The sequence below is a fragment of the Mustela nigripes genome, chromosome 5, assembly GCF_022355385.1.
Source record: "Mustela nigripes isolate SB6536 chromosome 5, MUSNIG.SB6536, whole genome shotgun sequence".
NCBI classification, from domain to species: Eukaryota; Metazoa; Chordata; class Mammalia; order Carnivora; family Mustelidae; genus Mustela; species Mustela nigripes.
This window is the reverse complement of record NC_081561.1, coordinates 69,510,522-69,535,035: the sequence shown is the minus strand read 5'-3', so window position 1 is coordinate 69,535,035 and position 24,514 is coordinate 69,510,522. Positions and strand designations below refer to the sequence as shown.

At 37.2% G+C, this 24,514-nt stretch overlaps 1 protein-coding gene across 1 annotated transcript in view; it reads left to right on the top strand.

Annotated features, from left to right (window-relative positions):
* MAN1A1 (mannosidase alpha class 1A member 1) overlaps nt 1-24,514 on the top strand; it is a 166,509-nt gene that overhangs the window by 32,368 nt on the left and 109,627 nt on the right. The window contains exons 2-3 of the mRNA XM_059400633.1: nt 8,886-8,982; nt 11,407-11,522. Of these exons, the coding sequence (XP_059256616.1) occupies nt 8,886-8,982; nt 11,407-11,522 (213 nt within the window). The remainder of the gene's footprint in view (nt 1-8,885; nt 8,983-11,406; nt 11,523-24,514) is intronic.

Here is a 24,514-nt window from a genome sequence, read left to right as displayed (position 1 = left end):
GGGCTGTCTCTTCAGATAAGAAGAGGGCGAGGCTAGGTCTTGTGTTCAAGCATCTAGAAATTCTTTTCCAATGGATAATTGAGGTTTTGGAGAAGCTATGACTTGATTCCCTGAAACTACTTTTTCCTTTCTGCCACTTATCAGTCCACCAAAGATTAAAAGAAGGAACTTTGATACAGTGATCCTAATAATGTTTTGTGTTGAGATTTTATCTGAAAGTTTTAGAAGCACTTTCATGGAACAATCAAATCATTTCAGGCAGAGTTTGATATAATCTACTGTCAGGCTTTTAAAATCCGTGTTTTACAAAACATCAGCTGTAAGTATAATTTTAAGAGTGAAGGCTATCCATTCCTGCTTTAACAATCAGTGAGGTAGGTTGACCTCACACCCTAGACCTCGCCTGAATCAGGCACAGGCTTTCATCCCCTAGAACAAGGGGTATATTAATGTCACTGGACTACAGTTTCTTCCAGTTAGTGCCAAATGCCAAGTTGTTATATAAATGAGCCAAAGGTGGCCTCCGTACTTTGGTCCTTGAGTTGCTCATGTATGTAGGCCAAAACATTGTTAGCTCAATATAGCCCACTGATACAAAATTCAAATTTTTACGCAACTAATTGCTTAAGAAAAAAAAATACAAGCAGAGTATTAGCCATTTACAGCCTGCCTGCTTTCCATACTCTGTGAAACCTTACCCAGCATCTGTTGACCGTTGATAATAGGACTGGTGGTTTTAATACCCTCGGGTCCTACTCCCTTCTGGAGCTCTCTGACCCAGAGACTCCCTGTCATGCTTCTGAGTGAAGTCACTTAGGATGCGAGCTCCCTCTCTCCTGGGAATTTCCTTGCTCTCCTTTCTTTCTGGAGGCTGACTTCTTTTCCTTAAGCCTGAACAGTCTCTTCTTGCCTTTTTTTTTTTTTATTATTTTTAGAGATTTTATATATTTATTTATTTTAGAGAGGGAGTGTGCCTGTGTGAGTAGGGGGAAGGACAAAGAGAGAGGAAGAGGCAGATGCCGCACTGAGCATGGAGCCCTGCACAGGGCTTAATCCTACCACTCTGAGATCATGAACTCAGCCAAAACAAGAGTTAGCTACTCTGCTGACTGAGCCACCCAGGCGCCCCTGGACAGTCTTGCTGTGAAGGACTTGCAGCCCTGGCCAGGCACCACCCAATAAAGCTTGTTGTGCATTACTGCCTCTGGTGGGCATATCTGTACCCTAGATCAGCCCCCAAATCCCTCAGGCAAACCCCCTATACAAGCACCAACACAACTAAGATTTCAAGAAAGCCAGTATATGAACCTTCAGAATCAAAGCTGACCCATATTGCCCTACATCATTCTTTCTTCTTCCCCCTTTTAGATACCAAATAGTTGTGTATATTTTTAAATGTATAGATTTAGAGTTTGTGTGCTAAATAGGTTTGCCTGGTTTTATGTATATTTGCTCCTCCTATTTATATATGTTATTAGGAAAAAGTGTGATGCTCAATGATCAGAGACATGCTTAGGGTTTTAATAAAAATAAGCATAGTGCTTATAATCTATCATGTATTTGCTGTGTGTCAGGCAGTGTATTAGGTTCTTTACATGCATTATTTTACTTAATCATCATGGTAACCAGTGAGGCTAGTCCTTTTATTTATTTACATTTCATGGGTGTGGAAAGTGGGTTCAGAGAGATTCCTTGCCTTACTCAGAACCACATTAATGGTGGCAGAACAGCAGTATGAACCCAGTTTGTCCAGTGCCTGCCCCTGTGACCTGCTCTTTCACATTCCTCTTCAGTAAGTGACATTTTCTGTAAGGACACATGGGGAAGTAAGCAAACAGTCTCAGCAGGCAGAACCACACCTCTTGGAGTAGAAGGTAATTCATCAACATTCAGGATTCAGCAGCATTGTTTGTAGTGCTAGAGCAGCTCTACAGACCTAACCTGACTCCCCGGGGGCACCATGTCTGCTTCCCAGCCTCCTCTTACTTTTCTCTCCTCAACTTTCTATCTCCCTTATGGTTTTACCTGCCTCATAACTCCCTTTTAATGCCCTTTTCCCTTTGTGTATTTGTGCTTCTCTGCTTCTCCCTCACTCTGGCCTCTGGATTCTCTGTGAATATCAGTTCTGCTTCAATAGGTAGAGGATTAGATTGGTCCATCCGTCAGAGAGAACCTCACATCCAGGCACCTCCCCTCCAGGGCTCGTGATCAGCCCTTAGTTGTCTGCCTCTGGGTCAGGCACTGCACCCTAGATCAGTCACCTGGGGCCAGGAACTTACTCAGATCATGCTGTACAAAGGATGGAAATGTTGTTTCAGGCCACACAGGAGGGGGCTACGAGTGTGACTTGAGCTTGCAGACTTTTTTTTAAAGGGGCAATGAAAAAGCTCAAGTCTTCATAAGATCTGTCTGTCAAAAACAGTGAGATTTTCAAAAAGATCTTTAATGTATCTGTGGGGAAAAACTTAAGATCATATGATTAAAGCATCAGCAGATAAAAATATTTGTAAGGGTAGTTCCTAGCAACAAAAATGTAATTTATGAAATCTATACATACCTGGGGAAATTCAGGCATATTTTTGTTTGTGGCTTCTCATGTCTTTGATTAGGTCAGGACATAAAATTGAAAACAGATCATTAGGTACAACAGTAGAGTTGCATACATAAGTTTTCTTATTCTGCTATGTTTATAAACATTTGTGAGTATGTAAAAACAGACAGTGTTAAGCTTCCATACATTATCTGTTAGATTATAAGCGTGATACACTCGTGCACACTTTCCTTTTAATCCTTTAACATCTTGTTATTCATAGTGTAGCAGACACTCAATAAATGACATTGCCTAATTACTTAGACCTGATGCCAATTGCAAAGAAAGCGCTAGTGGAAGAATCATTGATAAGCAGAGAGTCAAGGAGAAATAATGATATTTTTTGGATATTTTATGTCTGAATTCAAGTTTCTCTTGGTCAGGATTGCTGTTTTGGGATTTTGTATCCTTCTCTTCTGTTTCTTTCCATTCACACCATGTGTTGGCTATACCCCTCACAAATGCAACTAAGCATTCAGGAAAATAGAAAATCTTTCTTATGCTTTCAGGTTTTTGTTTTTTGTTTCTTTCATGAGGTTTCACTACTGTGTTTGAAGTCCTAATCGTCCTCTAGTTTGGGCCTATTTTAACTCTTCTACTTGGGATGTCAGGCCGTACAACTCTAATTAAACTGATGAAAGACTACAAAATAAAATTAAGGAGCGTGTGAAGATGAAAATTAATCCAGTCCATGGATTTCTTTATTAGTAGTTGAATTTTGGAAGTGACCTTCTTATCGCATCAGCTCATAAGCACACTGAGTCTAGAGAGATTAAATGCCTTCATCGCCAAGCTCCCTCAGCTGGCTAGTGGCTTAATATTGTAAAATGAGAGGCCAGTAGCATTTCAGTGTTTTCGGATCTTTGTGTAAGTCATAAATCGTAGTTACAAAGCTGACTTTATATACGACTTGTGAGTTCTTTCTTTGTGTTATTCTAAACACACACACACACACACACACACGCACAAACACACACAAACCATGTTTTCTGTTTGGCTTTAACTTGGTAAATCATTTCCAGAGGTCATCAGCCACCGGAATCAGTTAACAAGATGGCCTTTCCTTTTCATTTCATGAGGTCCTGGAGAAACCACTCTATGCTCCATTCAAGGTGTTTTGACCACATGGTTTTATTTTTCTTTCCACTCTCTAACCCTAGAAATCTCATGGGATGAGGAACCCATTTTGAGAAATGTGTCACAGCAACTTTCGAAATGTAGTAAGCAAAGCAATTAGTGTCACATTTTCCCTTGGGGAAAAAAGATGAGAAAGGTTAATATATACTAGAGGTAACTCAAGGAGGTTCTGTACTAGTGATACATATATAAATGATAATTTTTGATAAAGCAGCAGTCTTTTATCGAAAGATTTATGCCGTCTTTGAGTCATTAATAGTATATGACTCTGCTTTCCACTCAGACTTAGAGCTGAAACAAATCATCATAAAATTTTTTTGTTGTGATTGTTCTCGTGTCAGGTATATTTCAAAAGCTTTTGAATTTATTAAGTGTCTTTGGAAATTTACAGGAATGAAGTTTACCAAATGTAGTACGTTTAATAGGAAAGCCAAATCAAACTCAGATGTAATCTCAAGGTGTTTTTGTGGATGTCATATCCCTAGTCTTTTCAGAAGCTCATTGGTGTCTTTTTCTGTGATATAAATTTAATTGGTTTCTGTGTAGGTTTAAATTCAATAAACATGTGATTACCCCCCCATGTTGGAAGCAGTACAATAGGTGCAATGATAAGCTATGTTACATATGCCCCATGAGGAATTATGATCCCCTTTTTTCCGATAAATAAAGTCTCATAAAAGCTATGACTCATCCATGTTTATGGGACTAATCAGTGGCATAATAGGGATTATAAGTCAGGTTATTTTATCTGTAAATCTATTATACTTTCTAATAAAATTATAAGGAGAAAGTCTTGAAAATGCTACCTTGTCCACATTCTGTTGACTGGTGGAAGATCAACAGTCTGATTCATCAAAGGAAGATTCTGATGCTGACTCATTCAAGGAAGATGATGCAATGTGTTGGTTAATGCCAGGGCTTTGGAGTCAGGCCAACACAGGGATTGAACCCTGGCTCTTCAGCTGTGAAGAAATAACACGACCTTGAACAAAGTTCTTTGGGTTTTAACTTCCAGGCCTCAGTTTCTTTATCTACTAAACAATCATAATACGACATTTCAGAGTTGTAATTATAATTGAGTACCATACTGAATATAGAGCATTTAGCAGACTATCCAGCAAATTGTACAGATATTTAGTACTTATTATTCATAATAATAGTGGTGAGATAGGAAGATAATATACAAATTGGCTAAAGAGAAATGTTTATTATTGTGTTCAGGGACATATGAAGACTTATTAATAAAATTATATTGATCTCACTGAAGATTTTTAGTGACAAACAGCCCCCATGTGGTATTTGTAACTTCAGGTGATGCTTTTTAAGATATTTTAAGATATGGAGCCAGATTAGAATATTTTCAAATTATGTCCATATTTTACTTACCTTTGCTAATGGATTGGGAATAATGGCATGAATAAATTCTAGACACATGGAGAATCCCCTGCCCTTTTTAAAAAATGAATACAAAAATAACTGTATTCTTTGAGTTATAAAAAAATTCTACAACTGTTATACAGTTGTTATATAACTATTTTGACAGGCTCTTAGAACAGTTTCTCCCCTTGAAAATCGTTCACTTTCTACTAGAGTTAATGTTTAGCACAATGAGTCAGAACTTTATCTATAAGCCAGGAGAAATTAATTTGGTTTTCATTATATGTAGAGATATTAATTTTGTTAAAATTAATTTAAAAATAATTTATACCATTTGTGGTAGAGAGGGTTTGCCTTTAAAACCCTTCCTGGTACAAGGAACATAGATTGGGAGTATACAGGATCAGTCTTCAGTTCCACAGATATATATACGTATATACAATTCAAGATTGATTATAGTAAAACAGGCTAAAGTTTCCCCAAATTTAGGTATAATCATAGAGTTTCATTTATGTCTTCTAGATTTCTCAACATTGACTTGGTCAAAATACATCAAAGTGTTTAAAGTTAAAGCCTTTTATATTTGTCTATATACTATGAGGTTGACAGAATTTGTGCAAAACCCAGAATCTTAAATATAGGCTCTTTGCAGAGTTAATCTTTCTTGAGAGTGATATAAATAAATGTAAGAATGGTTCATCCTTTTATGATAAGCTAAATTTCTGAGAACTGAATTAAAAATGACATATGCTCTTTTTAAATTACCAAATGGAAACAAGAAGACATAGAAAACCTGAACAGACCCATAACCAGCAAGGAAATTGAAACAGTAAGCAAAAGTTTCCCAACAAAGAAGAGTCCAGGGTTGGATAGCTTCCCAGGGAGATTCTATCAAACATTTAAAGAACTAATATCTGTTCTTCTGAAGCTGTTTCAAACTATAGAAAGGGAATGAAAACTTCCAAACTTGTTCTATGAGGCCAGCACTACCCTGATCCCAAAACTAGACAAAGACCCCACCAAACAGGAGAATTACAGACCCATATCCCTGTTGAACATAGATGCCAAAATTCTCACCAAGAAACTAGCCAGTAGGATCCAACAGTACATTAAAAGGATTATTCACCACAACCAAGTGAGATTTATTCCAGGGATGCCTGGGTGGTTCAACATTCACAAATCAATCAACGTGATAGATCACATTAAAAAAGACAAGACAAGAAACATATGATCCTCTCAATTGATGCAGAAAAAACATTTGATAAAGTACAACATTGTTTCTTGATTAAAACTCTCCACAATGTAGGGATAGAGGGAACATACCTCAATATCATAAACACCATTTACAAAAAGCCCACAGTGAATAGCATTCTCAATGGGGAAAATCTGAGAGCTTTTCCCCTAAGGTCAGGAACATGGCAGGGATGTCCACTCTCACCACTGTTGTTCAACATAGCACTGGAAGTCCTAGGCTCAGCACTTAACATGAAGAAATAAAAGGCATTTAAATTGGCAAAGAAGAGTCAAACTCTCATGCTTCTCGGATTACATGATACTTTATGTGGAAAACCCAAAGGACTCCACCCCCAAATTGCTAGAACTCATATAAGAATTCAGCCACATGGCAGGATATAAAAATCAGTTCACAGAAGTCAGTTACATTTCTGTACCCTAACAGTGGGACAGAAGAAAGAGCTATTAAGGAATCGATTCCATTTGCAATTGCACCAAAAGCCATAAGATATCTAGGAATAAACCTAACCAAAGAGGTAAATGATCTGTATCTAAAAACTACAGAATACTTATGAAAGAAAGTGTCCATTTCTTCGTAGACACGAAGTAATGGAAAATGTTCCATGCTCATGGATTGAAAGAACAAGTATTGTTAAAATGTCTATGCTATCTAGAACAATCTACACATTCAGTGCAATCCCTATTAAAACACCATCAACTTTTTTCACAGAACTAGAACAAATAATCCTCATATTTGTATGGAACTACAAAAGACCCTGTATAGCTAGAGGAATGTTGAAAAAGAAAACCAAAGCTGGTGGCATCACAATGGCAGACTTCAAGCTATATTACAAAGCTGTAATCAAGACTGTATGGTATTGGCATAAAAACAGACACATAGATCAATGGAACAGAATAGAGAATGCATAAATGAACCCTCAACACTATGGTCAACTAATCGTTGACAAAGCAGGAAATACTATCCAATGGAAAAATGGCTCTAGGAAAATTGGACAGCCACATGCAGAAGAATGAAACTGGACCATTTTTCTTACACCACACCCAAAGATAAACTCAAAATGGATGAAGGACCTAAATGTGAGATAGGAATCCATCAGAATCCTTGAGAACACAGGCAGCAACCTCTTTGACTTTGGCTGTAGCAACTTCTTGCTAGACATGTCTCCAAAGGCAAGGGAAACAAAAACAAAAATGAACTTGGGACTTCATCAAGATAAAAAGCTTTTGCACAGCAAAGGAAACAGTCAAAAAAACTAAAAGGCAACCTATGGAATGGAAGAAGATATTTGAAAATGACTATCAGATAAAGGACTAGTATCCAAGATCTGTAAGGAACTTACCAAATTCAATATCCAAAAAACAGATAATCCAGTCAAGAAATGGACAGAAGACTTGAACAAACATTTTACCAAAGAAGACATCCACATGGTCAACAGACACATGAAAAAATGCTCCACATCACTTTGTATCAGGGAAATACAAATCAAAACCACAATGAGATATTACCATACACCAGTCAGAAGGGCTAAAATTAATAAGTCAGGAAACAACAGGTGTTAGCAAGAATGCAGAGAAAGGGAAACCCTCTTAACACTTTGAAGGAAGTGCAAGCTGGCACAGCCACTCTGGAAAATAGTGTGGAGTTTCCTCAAGAAGTTAAAAATAGAACTACAATATGACCCAGCAATTGCACTAGTAGGTATTTACCCCAAAGATACAAACATAGTGATCCAAAGGGGCACATGCACCTCAATGTTCATTGCAGCAATGTCCACAATAGCCACGCTGTGAAAGGCCTGAGATGTCCATTGACAGATGAATGGATAAAGAAGATGTGGTATATGTGTGTGTGTCTGTATGTGTGTGTACACACACACACAATGGAATATTACTCAGCTATCAGAAAGGATGAATAGTTACCATTTACATTGATGTGGATAGAACTAGAGGGTATTATGATGAGCAAGATAAGTCAATCAGAGAAAGACAATTATCATACGGTTTCACTTAGATGTGGAATATAAGAAACAGCACAGAGGATCATAAGAGAAGGAAGGGAAAACGGAATGGGAAGAAATCAGAGAGGGAGAAAAACCATGAGACTCTTAACTATAGGAAACAAACTGAAGGTTACTTGAGAGGAAGGGAATGTGGGGAGGGGGTAATTGGGTGATGGGCAATAAGGAGGTCATGTGATATGATGAGAACTGGGTGTTATATGCAACTGACGAATTCTTGAACTCTACATCTGAAGCTAATGATGTATTTTATGTTGGATAATTGAATTTAAATAAAAAATGATATGTACTCTTTTAAAGAAATCTCCTTTTGGAAATCTAAAAAGGCAATGTGTATATGTGTGTGCTAGTTTATTCATACCACTGTCACCCTTTTAAGTAATCATCATCCTTTTAATTAAGCAGTGAGTTTTAAAACTTTAACCTTTAGGTCTTTCATGTATGATCTATTTTTCAGCAAAAACCTCTCAAATTCAAATTATAATCCCGTTTTCATTTTCTTTTCTCAGATGATGAAACATGCTTGGAATAATTATAAACGGTATGCCTGGGGATTAAATGAACTGAAACCTATATCAAAAGAAGGCCATTCGAGTAGTTTATTTGGTGAGTAGTATGTGCTTTGGTTTCTTTATGACAGTAACTTTTCTCCAGTTGACAGAACTTGTTGGTGGTGACGTTGATATGCCCCTTCCACCTGGTTGTGAGGAAACGTGCATACCTGATAGGAGTTACCTGCAAGGACTGTGCATAATGTGTCCTTCCAACAGAGCACTCTATGTTAGAATCACTTTCATCCCTTGAAAAAAATACTAATGCCTGGAGACACTTCCAAAGATTCTCGTTTAATGGATGTAGGTACAGCATCATGAGTTTTAGCTGCAAGGGTGCGACCCAGCAGAGGAACCTGTGGTCAGCGGTATTCACTGGTTCCTGTCAAGTAAAAGTAGTGTCTTTATTGATAATCTGGTCAAGGCAACCTTTCATGGTGAGCTTCACTGTATCTTGGTGACTCTTAGCTTTAGCTCTGGGTTTCTCCTGTTTGTGCCACAGAACAGAAAGTGGGAGTGGATTAGATCAGTTATTTCAACTTCCATTTATCGAATTTGGCATGCTTTATTGTATTTGGTCCTCACAGCATCCCTCAGTGATTGGTACTGGGGGTGTTAATAACATTCCCACTGAGGAGGTGAGGAAGCTAGTTAATTGAAATGTTGGGTTCCTTGGGTCACAGAGGTACCCAGTGCCCTTCTTATCCCACTGGATTCTTTTTTAACAGGCATAGTTTTGCCTATAAGCGACAGGATGAAGGGGATAAAGTCTTATTCTGAGACTTCCTAATTCCCCATAGAAAATGTGACTTATACTGTGACTGAAGGTGTTAAATAGTATCAAGTCATATAACAAACAACGGTATCAACTGACACGTGCCAAGGGCCATTTATGTGATGTCTCATTTAACCTCATTATTATACACATTTTATAGATGAGAAAAATGCAGCTCAGAAGAGCTTGCCTCATATTAGCCACATACTAACTGACTGAGCTGAGGCCAGAACACAGTTGTGGCTAAGGTGAAAGCCTGTGGTCCTAATCACCACACTATGCTTTTCCATTTATTCAGGATCTTCGTGTGTTTGGCTGTCCTTCTAGCACTGGTGTTAATCAACACAATACAAGTCTTTGCAGATTTTCTGCCTCGTGCAGAAGACCTGTGTGTAAATAGTGAGTTGTCAAAGCATTAGATCGTACAGTAGATATTCATCTCAACTGCAGATATTCATATGAAGTGGGAACCCAGGTAGGGAGAAGGGAATTGTAAGAACAGTTAGGAAGAGCTGGCAAAGTGGAAAAAAGACTGGTGGACCTATTAAAGAGACACGGTTTAGAGATGAAGAGAGCCCAAACCTGGAGTAGTGGCAGCAGAAGTGATTTCAGATGTTTTTATAAAGTATTTTCAGTAACATAGGTGATGAGATGTGGGAATTGAAGACAAATTCAGAAGCTTCATGCAGAGTCAGAGGCCTCTATTTATTTCATTATTCACCATAACTTTTAAAAATCTAATTCTATTTTTGCTTTTATCTCTATGAAATTTGCCTGTATCATTAATAAATTGGTCTTGAAGGGGCGAGGTGTGGGAGGTTGCGGGGGAGCAAGATGGTGGGTATTAGGGAGGGCGTGTATTGCATGGAGCACTGGGTTTGGTGCAAAAACAGTGAATACTATTACACTGAAAAGAAATTTTTTAAAAAATCAGTTTTGTGTAGATTTGTCATAATCTTTATCAAAGAGATTATTTGGTTCTCTGTTCATATGTTGGTGAATTTTTAAAATTATTATGAAGCATTGAGACATACTCAGTCCCTTCGTATGGAATGTGCAGATGAAGAAGACATGACTTCTCCAGTCTGAGAAAGTTTACAGACTAAAAGAGATGCACACAAGTATTTATAATGGAAGACAGTAAGTGATGAGTGTAAGACCAATGTAAAGTCTTCACGTCAAGGCAGTTTGGAGGAAATGAATCATAGAGTTGAGATGGGCTGCATGGGGGGGAGGGGAGGTTAGGATCAGTCAAGCTTTCAAAGGGGGGTGAATTCCATTTTTGAAGAATGGCTTTTTAGAGCTATCATAATTTTAGTTCTAATTATATTTAAAAGTTTTTCACAGGTGCACTTGGATGTGATTACATTAAAATTAATACGTGCCTTGCTCCATTGTTTCAGATCTATTTTTTTTCTTGCTAGAGAATGCAGCCACAACTGAAATTTCTAAGAGTTACTTTCTACTACTCAGAAGAAACTTTAAAGATTAGTGTATCAATCCACAGCCTGTAATCATTATTAGTTGGGTTTTAATGCAGCTTTTAAATTTTCTTTCAGTGAAAGAATTTTAGACTTTGTTTAGTATTACTCTTTATTAACAAATTCAGTTTATCCTCTGCCTGTCCCTTTCCAAGTAACTGGTCAATCTGCTTGTATGTCTGTCAAATATTTTAATCAGTATATATTTTTCTGATATTTTCAGGTAGTATTAAAGGAGCAACAATAGTAGATGCCCTGGATACACTTTTTATAATGGAAATGAAAGATGAATTTGAAGAGGCAAAATCATGGGTTGAAGAAAATCTAGATTTTAATGTGGTGAGTTAAAAGTTGCCAATTCAGTTCTTAAATCTCAGCTTAACATGGACAAACTTGTTGTGGGGCCAATTATTGTGTTATATGACCTAGCAGAAACAAATAATGCAATTTTAAATAGCACCACACTGTATTCTTGCCCTCCCTTACTACATAAGTACGTCTTTATTTTTTGGCAAATTCAGAGGAAGGAAAAAGAAATTAAAATTTACTGAGACCTTCATGTGCCAAGTGTTCATGTTCAAGTGCCACAACCATCCTGTGAGATGGGCCTTGTTTTCCTTCTGCACAGTTTAGAAACTGGAGCTCCCGAGCTTTACCCAGAGCACAGCTAGTAGCATGTCAGGGCCGTGAGACCATGTGGCTCCACAAGTCCTGTTTTGCACTGTGCCATGACGTTGTTTTGATTTTGTTCAATGGAACACTGGGTGCCAGATGATGTGCTAAATTTCAACAAAAGACCCCAGAGAAATTAAGGTAGAGAAGCTTATTACTCACAGGTCCTGAGGAAGTACACAGCAGCCTCCAGGGGTCACACAGAGATGTTGAGGCAGAGGACAGACAGGACCTGGGGCACATGCCCTTCTTAGGGTGGCTATAGGCCTGTGGGGTCCTAGGCTAAGGCCAAAATGGTCAAATCAAACCAAAAAGAGCTAGGTTTTGGTGAGTGCCACAGGGGTCTTTTCTAAGGAGTACACAAAGGAAAGGCCCTGGCGGGTGAGGGAGACTCTTGGTCACAAGGGCGACTAGAGGAGTCATATCAGGGACTAGAATTTGCTTATGCTTCTGCGGGCTGTTCTCCAGGGCTGCACTTGCGTGAGGGAGAGGCAAGCGCTGTCAGAGGTCCCCCACAGGCCACTTGAAGGCTGAGGCAGCAATACCATGGTGATTTTCCAGTAAACAGCATCCACATTCACACATAAACAGCTTCAACCTTTGTTCACTGTATACCCCCATCTGTATAGAATGCTGTCACTATGTATTTGAAATCTTTTAAAAAATCTTTGTATGTGTACGATCATTCTTAGCAAATACTTCAAAACCCATTATACACTAAGGAAAAGGTTCAGAATTAAGGAGAATGAACACTTGCCACACTTAGTAATTTTGATCTGGGAGGACAACATCATGTCAGAGTGAATCTAATTCCATAGTCACTCTTTTACCTCACATAATGAGGCTGACCAAAAAACTTGTTTTAAGAAAAGGAAAAGTGTTGACCCAGCTGTTTTTCTAGTCATTCGTTAATTTTGCATTATTGGTATTATTTTTAATCTGAGATTGTTTCACAGAAAACATTGTAAGCCTCTTGTCCATCTGGTATGCATCCGATAATATCTGTAAATCCCCATAACCAGGTACAAACAGCATGCTGTATGTTGAGAATGGACAAAGAAAGAGTGTTTCCCTGTCAACACCCCCACTTTGTGGAGCTCTTATCTCCCAGAGACCCAGTGAGGACACCAGTGTCAGAATACTAAAGATCAGTAAAACTAAACCTTTTTCCAAACTCTTTACATTAAAAACCTGTGTAAATTAAAATTTCATATATTTGGTCCCAACCGTCTTATTAATTGCCTTATATACCCCATTTTGGAGATCACTGCCTTAAAGGACAATTAGATAAGTCTGCGTTTAATCTACCTTATAATTGAATTGAGAATATAAAGAAGACATATTCCAATATAAAGGGACCTTGGAGATCAATGTGTTCAGCTCTTTCATTTTAAAGATGAGAAAACAGACCCAGGGAGCTGGTGATTTGCTCAAGGTTCCACAGCTATTTGATTGGAATGACTTGTGGTAGCTCTAATGTTGTCAATAGAATGGAATATGAAAAATTAAAACAGTGAAGAAAAAATTCTGTTTCTTTTTGAGGGTTCGTTATCTCTTATTATTATGTCTGTCCCACCTTGTTTTCTATAAGTAAATTCAGCCACCTACCTTTAAATAGGGTTTGTCTCTCTCCACGGCCTTTTCAAGAAAGGTTGGGGGAACAGGAACTGGATTCCTCCAAAATAAAATATTTTTTTTTCTAGCGTTACAGTATTTTGTTTGTTTCTTTGTTTCTCCAATTCAAATACAATTAACATAATGTTATATTCGTTTTGGATCTTCAATGTTGTGATTCAACAGTTCTATATATTTCTCAGTGCTAATCAAGATAAGTAATATTCTTTTTTCTTTTTTTTTTAAGATTTTATTTTATTATTTGACAGAGATCACAAGTAGGCAGAGAGGCAGGCAGAGAGAGAGGAGGAAGCAGGCTCTGCGCTGAGCAGAGAGCCCGATGTAGGCCTCGATCCCAGGACCCTGGGATCATGACCTGAGCTGGACAGAGGCTTTAACCCACTGAGCCACCCAGGTGTCCCGATAAGTAATACTCTTAATCCCCTTTACTATTTCATCCCTCCAACCCCTTACTTTGTATTAACACAGTTCTCTGTATTGAAGAGTCTGGTTTGGGGGGCTTTTTTCTTTTCTCTTGGCTTCTTTTTCTTTCTTTTGTTTCTTAAATTTCCACATATGACTGAGATCGTATGGTATTTGGCTTCCTCAGACTGACTTATTGCACTTATCATTTTACCCTGTAAGTCTATCCATGTTGTTGCAGATGGCACAATATCATTTTTTTATGACTAGGTAAAATTCCAAGTGTATATATCACATCTTATTCATCTGTTCATCTATCGATGGTCACTTGGGTTGTTGCCATATCTTGGCTCTTATAACTATTACGGCAGTAAAGATAAGGGCACATATATCTTTTCTTTTTTTTTTAATTTATTTTTTATTATGTTCAGTTAGTCAACATATAGTATCATTAGTTGTTTTTATTTTAAAGATTTTATTTATTTGTTTGACAGACAGAGATCATAGGTAGGCAGAGAGAGAGGAAGGAAGCAGGCTCCCCGCTGAGCAGAGAGCCCAACACGGGGCTGGATCCTCGGGGCTCAATCCCAGGACCCTGGAACCATGACTGGAGCCGAAGGCAGAGGCTTAACCCACTGAACCACCCAGGTGCCCCATATCTTTAGTTTTTGATGTAGTGTTCAACGATTCATTAGTTGCATATAACAGTGCTCATCACATGTGCCCTCCTTAATACCCATCACCCAGGTACCCCATCCCCCCATGCCTCTCCCTTCTGCAACCCTCAGTTTGTTTCCCGGAGTTCATAGTCTCTCATGGTTTGTCTCCCTTTCTGATTTCTTCCCGTTTAGTTTTCCCTTCCTCACATATCTTTTCAAATCAGTCTTACCATTTTCTTTGGGTGAATACCCACTAGTGGAATATGGGATCACATGGTAATTCTGTTTTTAAGTTTTAGAGGAACCTTCATACTATTTCCTATAGTTTCTGCACCAATTTGCATTTCCACTGACAGTGCGCAAGTGTTCCTATTTCTCCACATCCTCACCAACAACTTGTTATTTCTTGTGCATTAAGGCGATATCTCATGTGATTTTAATTTCCATTTCCCTGGTGACGAGTGATGTTGAACATCTTTCATGTATCTGTTAGCCAGCTGTATGTCTTTTTTGAAAAAAATGTCTATTCGGGTTCTCTGCCCATTTTTTAATCAGATTGCTTTTTTGGTCTTAAATTGTAAAAGTTCTTTATATTATATATTTTGGATGTTAACCCCTTATCAGATATGTCATTTGCAAATATCTTCTTCCATTCAGTAGGTTGCCTTTTTGTTTTGTTGATGGTTTCCTTTGCTAGGCAGAAGTTTTTTACTTTGGTATAGTTCTAATCTTCTCACTTTGCTTTTGTCTGTTGTCTGAGGGAAATTACTGCCTATGTTTTTCTTCTAGGAATTTTATGGTTTTAGGTCTCACATATCGATATGTAATCCACTTTGAGTTTATTTTTGCATGTGGTCTAAAAAAGTGGTGTAGTTTCATTCTTTTGCATGTAGCTATCCAGTTTTCCCAGCATCATATGTTGAAGTGACTGTCTTTGCTCCATTGCATTGCATATTCTTGCTCATCGTAGATTAATTGTCCAAATAAGCATGTGTCTATTTCTAGGCTCTCTATTGTTCTTTTGATCTTTGTGTCTATTTTTATGCCAGTACCATGCTGTTTTGATTGCCACAGCTTTGTTGTCTACCTTGAAATTTGGGATTCTGATGCCGCCAACTTTGTTCTTTTTCTGGATTGCTTTGGCTATTTGTGGGCCTTTGTGATTCCATAAAAATTTTAGGGTTATTTGTGTTAGCTCTGTGAAAAATGTTGATATTTTGATAGGGATTGCATTTAATCTATGATTGTCTTGCGTGGTATAGACATTTTAGTCATATTGGCTCTCCTAGTCCATAAGCCTAGAATATCTTTCCATTTGTTTGTGTCATCTCCAGTTTCTTTCACTATTGTTTTAGTTTTACAGAATACTCCTCCTTGGTTAAGTTTATTCCTAGGTATTTTATTACTTTTGGTGCTGTTGTAAATGGGATTGTTTTCTTAATTTCTCTTTCTGCTGCTTCCTTGTTAATGTATAGAAATGCAACAGATTTCTATATATTAATTTGTATCCTGCATCCTTACTGAACTTATTTATCTAAAATTGAATGATTGAGGACAGGAAAGTACACATAGTGCTACTAGACCTGAACAGTATCCAGGTCCCTAGTCCTAATAATTAAAGAATTGCTTAATGATGTACTGTATGGTGACTAACATAACATACAAAAAGAAAAAAAAAAAAAAAAGAATTGCTTCCCCAAACATCACTAAATACTGCAACAGTTCTTTGTTTTCATGACCAGCAGTAGTCTGAGAAATTTTGGAATCATTTATTTAAAAGAACTAAGGACAAAGGCCTCTCAACCTAACAGACAAGGTACCAGAAGACAGTTGGCTGACCTTAGCCCACTACCAGGAGACATGAATGTGTTCTGTGGACCATGGGGACCCGTGAGGAAGCAGAGGGAATCTAATAGGGGATATCAGACTGTGGAAAAGAGCCAATTTTTTTTGCTTCCATACTTGTAAGATAAAGCCATTGGACTATTGTTAAGTGATTGCTAAGCTACTGACTTAATGTTGTTTATTTAAAATTGTATTTTTATTTTTTAAGAGGATTTTTATCCTGGTTATCCAATTAATTGATAGACTTGTATAAAATACCATTTTAGAACTCCTATTGGTAATCTTGGTCTGTATCTTTCAAAATGTTCTTAGCCACAGGTTTCAAATTTCTGCTTATTCTAATACCATTGCTAATGTGAGAGGTCTTCAAATATATTTGTTATAGTTCTCTCTTTGGGTATTGTCATATTTTCCTTTAAACAAGTTTATTAATAACATTTAAGTGATAGTACTTTTTGTACTAAAATTAGTGAATAAAGGCAGCAGCTCTTTCTGCCCATGGGTCTTGTCCCCCTGCTTTAATAAAATCACCTTTTTGCACCAAAAAAATTAAATAAATATTTTTTTAAAAAATATAATTAGTAAATAAAATTCAGGAAAGCTATATTGTTTTACTCTCCTAATTATTATAAAGTTACTCAGCTAGGAGTTTTGTACTTGATTCTGATATAACTTATATGAGAATTTGTTTTATACTCACTCAATTTACACAGAGATTCAGTTGACTATACCAACAATTATGCAGTTTTCTTTCTGACAACACAAACTTTCTCCATTTATCTGATGGGCAGAGAGTTTGAAAAGCTTAAGCAAAGAGAGAAAATTTGTGTTATTTTTAGGGATGACATGTAATATTATTCCAGCTTGAATAAAATATTGCTTGTTTTTTGTTCTGTTTTGTTTTTAAGATTTTATTTATTTATTTGACGGAAAGAGAGATCACAAGTAGGCAGAGAAGCAGGCAGAGAGAGAGGGAGAAATAAGCTCCCTGCTGAGCAGAGAGCCTAATGAAGGGCTAGATCCCAGGACCCTGAGATCATGATCTGAGCTGAAGGCAGAGGCTTAACTCACTGAGCCACTGAGGCGCCCCGTTGCTTGTTTTTAAATTAATATTTTTTCCTGATAAAGTATTATAATTGACGATGTGAGAGTATTACAAAAAAAAGTTAAAGTATCCAAATTTATTACAAGGGGAAAATAAGAAGGAAACTGAAACAAGAACACTGCAATTGAGACTTGGTTTATCCTGTGGTGCTCCTGAGTATAAACCAATCTTTCAGTCAAAAATAAATTTCTTTGTATGTGAAATATTCAATTTGCATCACTTAAAGGTGTAAAGTAAATGTTTTTTATTGGTTTATACGGTCATTAACTAAAACTCATTTTCTTTAATTAAAGCATAGCAAGTTGATTTAATTTGCATACTTGGTAGCACAAAGTTCAAATGGCTTTAATAACTGGCTTAAAATAAATCACTGGGATAATATGTAGGAGCAAGAGTTTCCCAGGTGGAGCTTTGTATTCCATTCAAGTATCTGTAGGGGCACACTGGTCTGGACAGACCTCAATTGGTAGACTCCCATGGGTGAGCTTTATGGTTTTAATTCAAAGTAATCCTTAAAACAAAGAATCTAAAATTCTTGGTTACTCATTATTCATTATTCCATTCATGTATTATTTATCAAATACCCTTTAAATGTCAATTACTTACCCTCATGTCACTTATAGTCTAGAAGGAAAAATAGAATAGATAGCTAGGGCCAGGTTCTCTTAGGAAAGAAGAAAGGAAAGAGGAAACCACCATTTAAAGAGTATGGCAACTTGCCAAGTATGCTAGATGATTTTTTTTTTCCCCATAGGCTATCTTGTTTAGTGTTTGTGACCACCATACAGGGTAAGTGGTATTTTCTTTGTCTTTATAAATGAAAAGGTAGTTAATTAATCTGCCCCAAATCATGCAGCCAGTAAGAGCTATGGGTGACGATGTCTGTCTAACTCAGTGACCCTGTTTTTATTGGAGAGGAAATACAAAGAGTTGAGAAATACATAGGCAGCCAGAGAATGAGTCCTCCAAAATTAAGCATGTAATCTTAATATCATAGCCCTCATTAGAGTGCATTTTTCCATAGGTAGTCAATAAATTCTAATTAAAGTGAATGAGAAGTAAAGCTGTCTTGTCCTATTTCCAAAGAAACTGTGCTAGACTCAGCTAGAAGACAAGCTGAAAAGGTGCACAAGAAACTGGACTGTATCATATTTTGAAATAGTTGGAAATGATCTGGAGTTCAAGTGCAGTCGAGGCACTTGTTTTTATCTAGCCTACTTTCAGAAGGGATTTGTGGTGGCTTCTGGTAGGGGAAAATCATTAACATAGGGACAAATGATCAAGAGTTTCATATTTGGGCATTTCTAAATTCAGTTCTGTGCTTCCTATTCTTTACTGTCACCCAAAGAAGTATTGATTACCTACATCCTTGGATGGGAACTATCGAAAACTATCATCAGTATGAATTTTATAGAATATGTAGAAATTTTTTTGAGATAACAACTTCTTGTATAAAACCTCAGTGAAAGCCAAAGTTATATTAAAATTACTATGAAAAAGCATTTTTCTTCACTGAGGTGAAGTGAAACCTCTGTATGAGAGGCCGAGCTTTGAGAATGACAAAGCATAGATGATTAGCCTATTCCCAGTGCTTACCTAGCAACACATTGAGATGGTGGTCTTTGATAAGCCACATGGATTGTACCTTTGATTGTAATGAATACTCTTTGTTTAAGATAACAGAGACACTGGTAGCAAAAGTAACTTTATCTCTTTCCCCCTTGTATTTGAAGTATAGTTGACATACAGTGTTACATTACTTTCAAGTATACAATACGGTGATTTCACAATTCCATTCATTATGCAATGGTTACAACATAAAAATAGGCACCTTCTGTCACCATACAGCGTTATTGCAATATTAGTGACTATATTCTCTATGCTGTACTTTTCATTCCTGTGACTTATTTATTTCATAACTGGAAGTTTATGCTTTTTAATCCCCTTCACCTATTTCCCCCGCTCCCTCACCTCTGGCAACAACCAGATTATTCTCAGTATTTGTGAATCTGTTTCTGGTTTTGTTTGTTCATTTGTTCTTTTAGATTCCACATATAAATGAAATCATATGGTATTTGTAAAGATTCATGGTATTTATCTGATTTATTTTACTTAGCATCATACATTCTAGGTCCATTCATGTCACAAATGGCAAGGTTTTATACTTTTGCACATGGCTGAGTAGTATTCGTGTGTGTGCACACGTGTGTGCACGCATACATGCATACGCATACCATGTACCATTTTGGATTAGTTGTTTTCATTTTCTTTCAGTTAATACCCAAAAGTGGAATTACTGGATCGTATGGTATTTTAATTTTTTGAGGAACCTCTCCATACTATTTTCCACAGTGGCTGCACCAATTTATATTCCCACCAAAAGTTTAAGGATCCAGACTGTTCTTTTATCCAGACAGAATGCCACCGTTTTTCAGGAAAATAAGTTATAAGATTCCCTGTTGAAAAGATGTAAATAAATTGACCTCAAAAAGCAATTTGTGATCTTCTCAAAGGCCTGGATGAGTACTTGACTTAGGTCCAAAGTTCTATGCCACAGACCATGAAAGAAGGGACTTTTATCTTAGTATTTGCCTTGGTCTGTTTTAGAGCAACATTATATCCTTGCGGGTGCAGATAAGTTCATTATCTTGTTGAACAGAGTCATTCAGTATTTTCTATCTGAATGTTAATCAGTGCCTGCCAAGGGTGATGATTTGCATTTTGACTTTAAAAAGATACTGAGCTGGTCTCTCTGACAGTAATTAGTGATAGATTAGATTGCTACTTGAGGGTTCTTCTGGGCCTACATAGTAAAACCAGCCTATTCACATAGACAAGATGGTTATTTGCTTGTCTTTGTGGCCTAAGGAACTTGTACTTTGTTCATCTTAAGAGGTATATCTACTTAAATATGAAACTAAAAGCTGGTAGGACATATGTTACACTAAATTACATTGTTTAATGTTGCGATTTAATCTGTTAAAAGGATTTTATACTTTTGATCCTTGAAATACTAATATAACATGCACTTTGAAATACTATTTATAAATAAAAGTGTCTACTAAGCTTCAACACAGGCAAGGTGTATAGGTCAGTAACCACTCCTAAACAATGGCTTTGAAAAGTCTCATCTGGGAATGCCTGAGTGGCTCACGCAGTTAAGCATCTGAGGACTCTTCGTTTCAGCTTAGATCATGATCTCACAGCCCTGCATTGGGCTCTGGGCTCATTGAAATGTGTTTCAGATTCTCTCCCTCCTTTCATCCTACTCACTCTCTCTCTCAAATAAATAAATAAAATCATATATGTTAGTAGCAGAGCCGTTATTATTAAACATAATTAGTGTATCATTGTAGGACAATTATTAATACTTGCTTGTTTCTCGCTTACCGTCATTGAGTAGAAAGCTGTCAGGGAGTTTGGAGGAATGGCTAGCAAAGCAGTGTCTGATTTGAAGGCTCAGAGAATTCTCCTTAAAAAAAAAAAAAAAAAAAAAATCTAAGAATTAGGACCAAGTACTCAGAATATTATTAAAATATTTCTGAAGATAAAACTCCTTTTCCAAGAGATCTTTTTCAATTCAGTGCAGTCAATCAGATCTGTATGCCCCCTTGGAATCATAAGAATTAAGAATTTCTTAAATTTGGTGTAAGTTTGATTCTAAATAATTGTAAGTCTTACGCAAAGAAATAACACAAAATTTCTTCAGGGGAAATTTCTGCCTCTGTAGCTGCTCTATCAGAAGAAAACTATGGCTAGATCTGTGCTATAAACTAAACTTGTTATTCTGATAGCCCCATTCTTTGACTTAACTAAGATCTATTAAAATCTTTCATTTTATAGAAAATTTCAGTGCATAAATTGCCTACAAAAAATACCTGATAAGTACTTAACAAAATTTTCCGAGTTGTTTACAATGAGGCCTTGTCTAGTGGGAGAAAGTTAATCTTTTAGGCATATGAATTTTGAAGTGTTCACTTTCCCACTTGCTCAGGGAGAATTAGGTTCCTTGTACTCATGAATCATATCAAATCTGTTGACTGAAGGAAACTTTCCCAATAGAGATATGGAGGATAATGTTAAGGATTGGGAGAAGGAGACATATAAAATGGTTTATTGAATTAAACTCTTTTATCCATTTTAGCCATCTTTATCAGTTTATCTCATAATTCACATATATGTAGTGAACCAAAGACCAGAAATAGGAGGGATAAACTTACAGAAATTATAAGTCTAAGACACCCAAGACAGTATGAGATTAGTACTGATGCCCAGGTTTTCCATGATTTGTCATACTCCCTTCTAGATTCTAGATGTGACTTTATTTATACCATATATCTTTGTAACATATATTTTACCAAATCAACCAAAATTTCCAACTTCCACTTGTTTATTGATTGTGATATTAACAAATAGGTGTATGCAGTATAGCCAGAAGCCAGGATCTTCTTCTCAAACTGACATTCACCTATGACAGTGGACTAGCCATAGAATACATGGAGAATATTCTTGCAATGTAACCTGACTTACAGATTTAAGGAAGGAAATTTTATTTTAAAATAAACACAAGGTTAAGGAGTCTGCAAAATTCTCATTAACTGTTAGAAAAAATCACAGAAGATTTTCATGTTATAGGCTGTTTGGGGCTCTCCTTCTTGACATACTGTCCTCTCCCTGCCCTAACCCCTCTCTGTCTTTAGGCTAAGTCACTGCAGAAGTTCCAAAACATCTTAGAAGACACTGCATGAATATTGATGGGATGAATATATTCACTTTAGATATAACAAGATTATTTTAATGGAAATCATAATCATAAATGTGTAAAAATAACCTAAAACCCGATTGTAGAAATTCCCTTTTGAAAATCCAGATAGCCTATAAAGTAGATCAAACCCAAAAGGAAGTTTGGTTGGGGTACTATATTTCAAAAGAGGATTTTTAGCCATCGAGAAATAGGATTCCCCTGAGGGTGAAAGCAGATGTGTCATTTTGCATTCTAGAATTTAGAATATTAGGATTCTGGAGTTTCTGATTTTCCAGTAAGCCCTGTGGAAATAAGCTAAGCTAGACCTTAGTTTATTGAGGCTGAGTTACTGTGTAGTGGGTAATGGCAGCAGCTCTCCACTGAGCATTTTCTGCCACATGCCATGTGCAGTGTTTTTTATTCATGGACTCATAGTGCCTTGTAAAGAATGCCTCGCCCCTTTTTACAAATGAGAAAAGAGAGGCTCAAAGAGAATAAGTGACTTGCCTGGGATCTCACACTCAGCTAGTTCCAAAAGCAGCCCTCCGTTCCAGGTCTTTCTGACTCTAGGGACTGTTTTTATGGTTTGCTGTTTCCAATATAGAAAACCAATTTGCTGTGGTGGGATAATTTTTATTTTCTTAGTCCTTTTCATCTAAGGATCTATAAAGAGTGACCAAAAGTGTCTAAATCTGCCTTCTGACCTATAACATAATACAACCAAGAATATAGAAAGATCTCTCAAATTAAGCTTTCAAAATAATTTAGATTTACCTTTGACAATGCTAAGTGACATAAGTCAAGCAGAGAAAGTCCGTTAATATATGGTTTCACTTATTTGTGGAACATAAGGAATAGCATTGGAGGACATTAGAAGGAAGGGAAAAATGAAGAGGCGGAAATTGTGGAGTGGAAGATGAACCATAAGAGACTATGGACTCTGGGAAACAAACTGAGGGGTTTATTTTATTTTATTTTATTTTAAAGATTTTATTTATTTATTTATTTGACAGAGAGAGAGAGATCACAAGTAGGCAGAGGGGTGGGGGGGAAGCAGGCTCCCCGCTGAGCAGAGAGCCCCATGTAAGGCTCGATCACAGGACCCTGGGATCAGGACCTGAGCCAAAGGCAGAGGCTTAACCCACTGAGCCACTCAGGTGCCCCCAAACTGAGGGTTGTTTGTTTGTTTTTTTTTTAAGTTTTTTTTTTTTTAAGATTTTTATTTATTTATTTGACGGAGATCACAAGTAGGCAGAGAGGCAAGCAGAGAGAGAGGGAGAAGCAGTCTCCCCTCTGAGAGAGAGCCCGAATGCGGGGCTCGATCCCAGGACTCTGGGACCATGATCTGAGCCAAAGGCAGAGGCTTTAACCCACTGAGCCACCCAGGTGCCCCTAAACTAAGGGTTTTAGAAGAGAGGGGGTGGGAAATGGGTGAGCCTGGTGGTGGGTTTTAAGGAGGGCATGGACTGCATGGAGAACTGGGTGTTATTACAAACAATAAACCATGGAACACTACATCAAAAACTAATGATGTACTGTATGGTGACTAACATAACAGTAAAAAATATTAAAAATTTTTAACTTTGATGAAAAGAAGTAAAATAATGGGAATTCTAACATCATTCCAGTTTTCAAAAGGAGAAAAATATGATGATTCTTGAGTACTACTAATGGTAATATGACATTCCTGAAAAGCCTTTTAAAGGCAAGGACACAGAAATCACTGGAAAGCTGCATGGATTCACTAACAAGCCAGATTTGCTTCTTGGACAGTTTCACCAGACTGTTAGATCCATGAAATTCAAAAGGCAAAGCAACTGACCTTGAGCATGGTACTTTGCAAGGTCATTTCTCGATATTTTACAGAGCAAGATAAACAGAATTTAGGCTCTAGAATACATTGCTGGATCAGTCACTGGTTGAATAACTGTATCCAATATGTGACTGATGTCTAGCTGAAGATATATTTACGATAGTATTTGACATGTCTCAGTCTTCTATCTTACAGTAATTTTTATCAGCCATCTATATAAAAGTCCTGATTATCCAAAATTTTCATAGGAAGAAGAGAATGCATCTCTGGTAAACCCATAGCCAGAACCAGAATATAAAATTACTTTAATGGGCTTTAGTAGGAAAAAATGTGGAGGACTGTTCTCAGGTTTGAAAACTGAAAAACAGGGGTGCCTGGGTGGCTCAGTCATTTGAGCAGCTGCTTTCAGCTCAGGTCATGATCCCAGGGTCCTGGAAGTGAGCCCTACATCGGGCT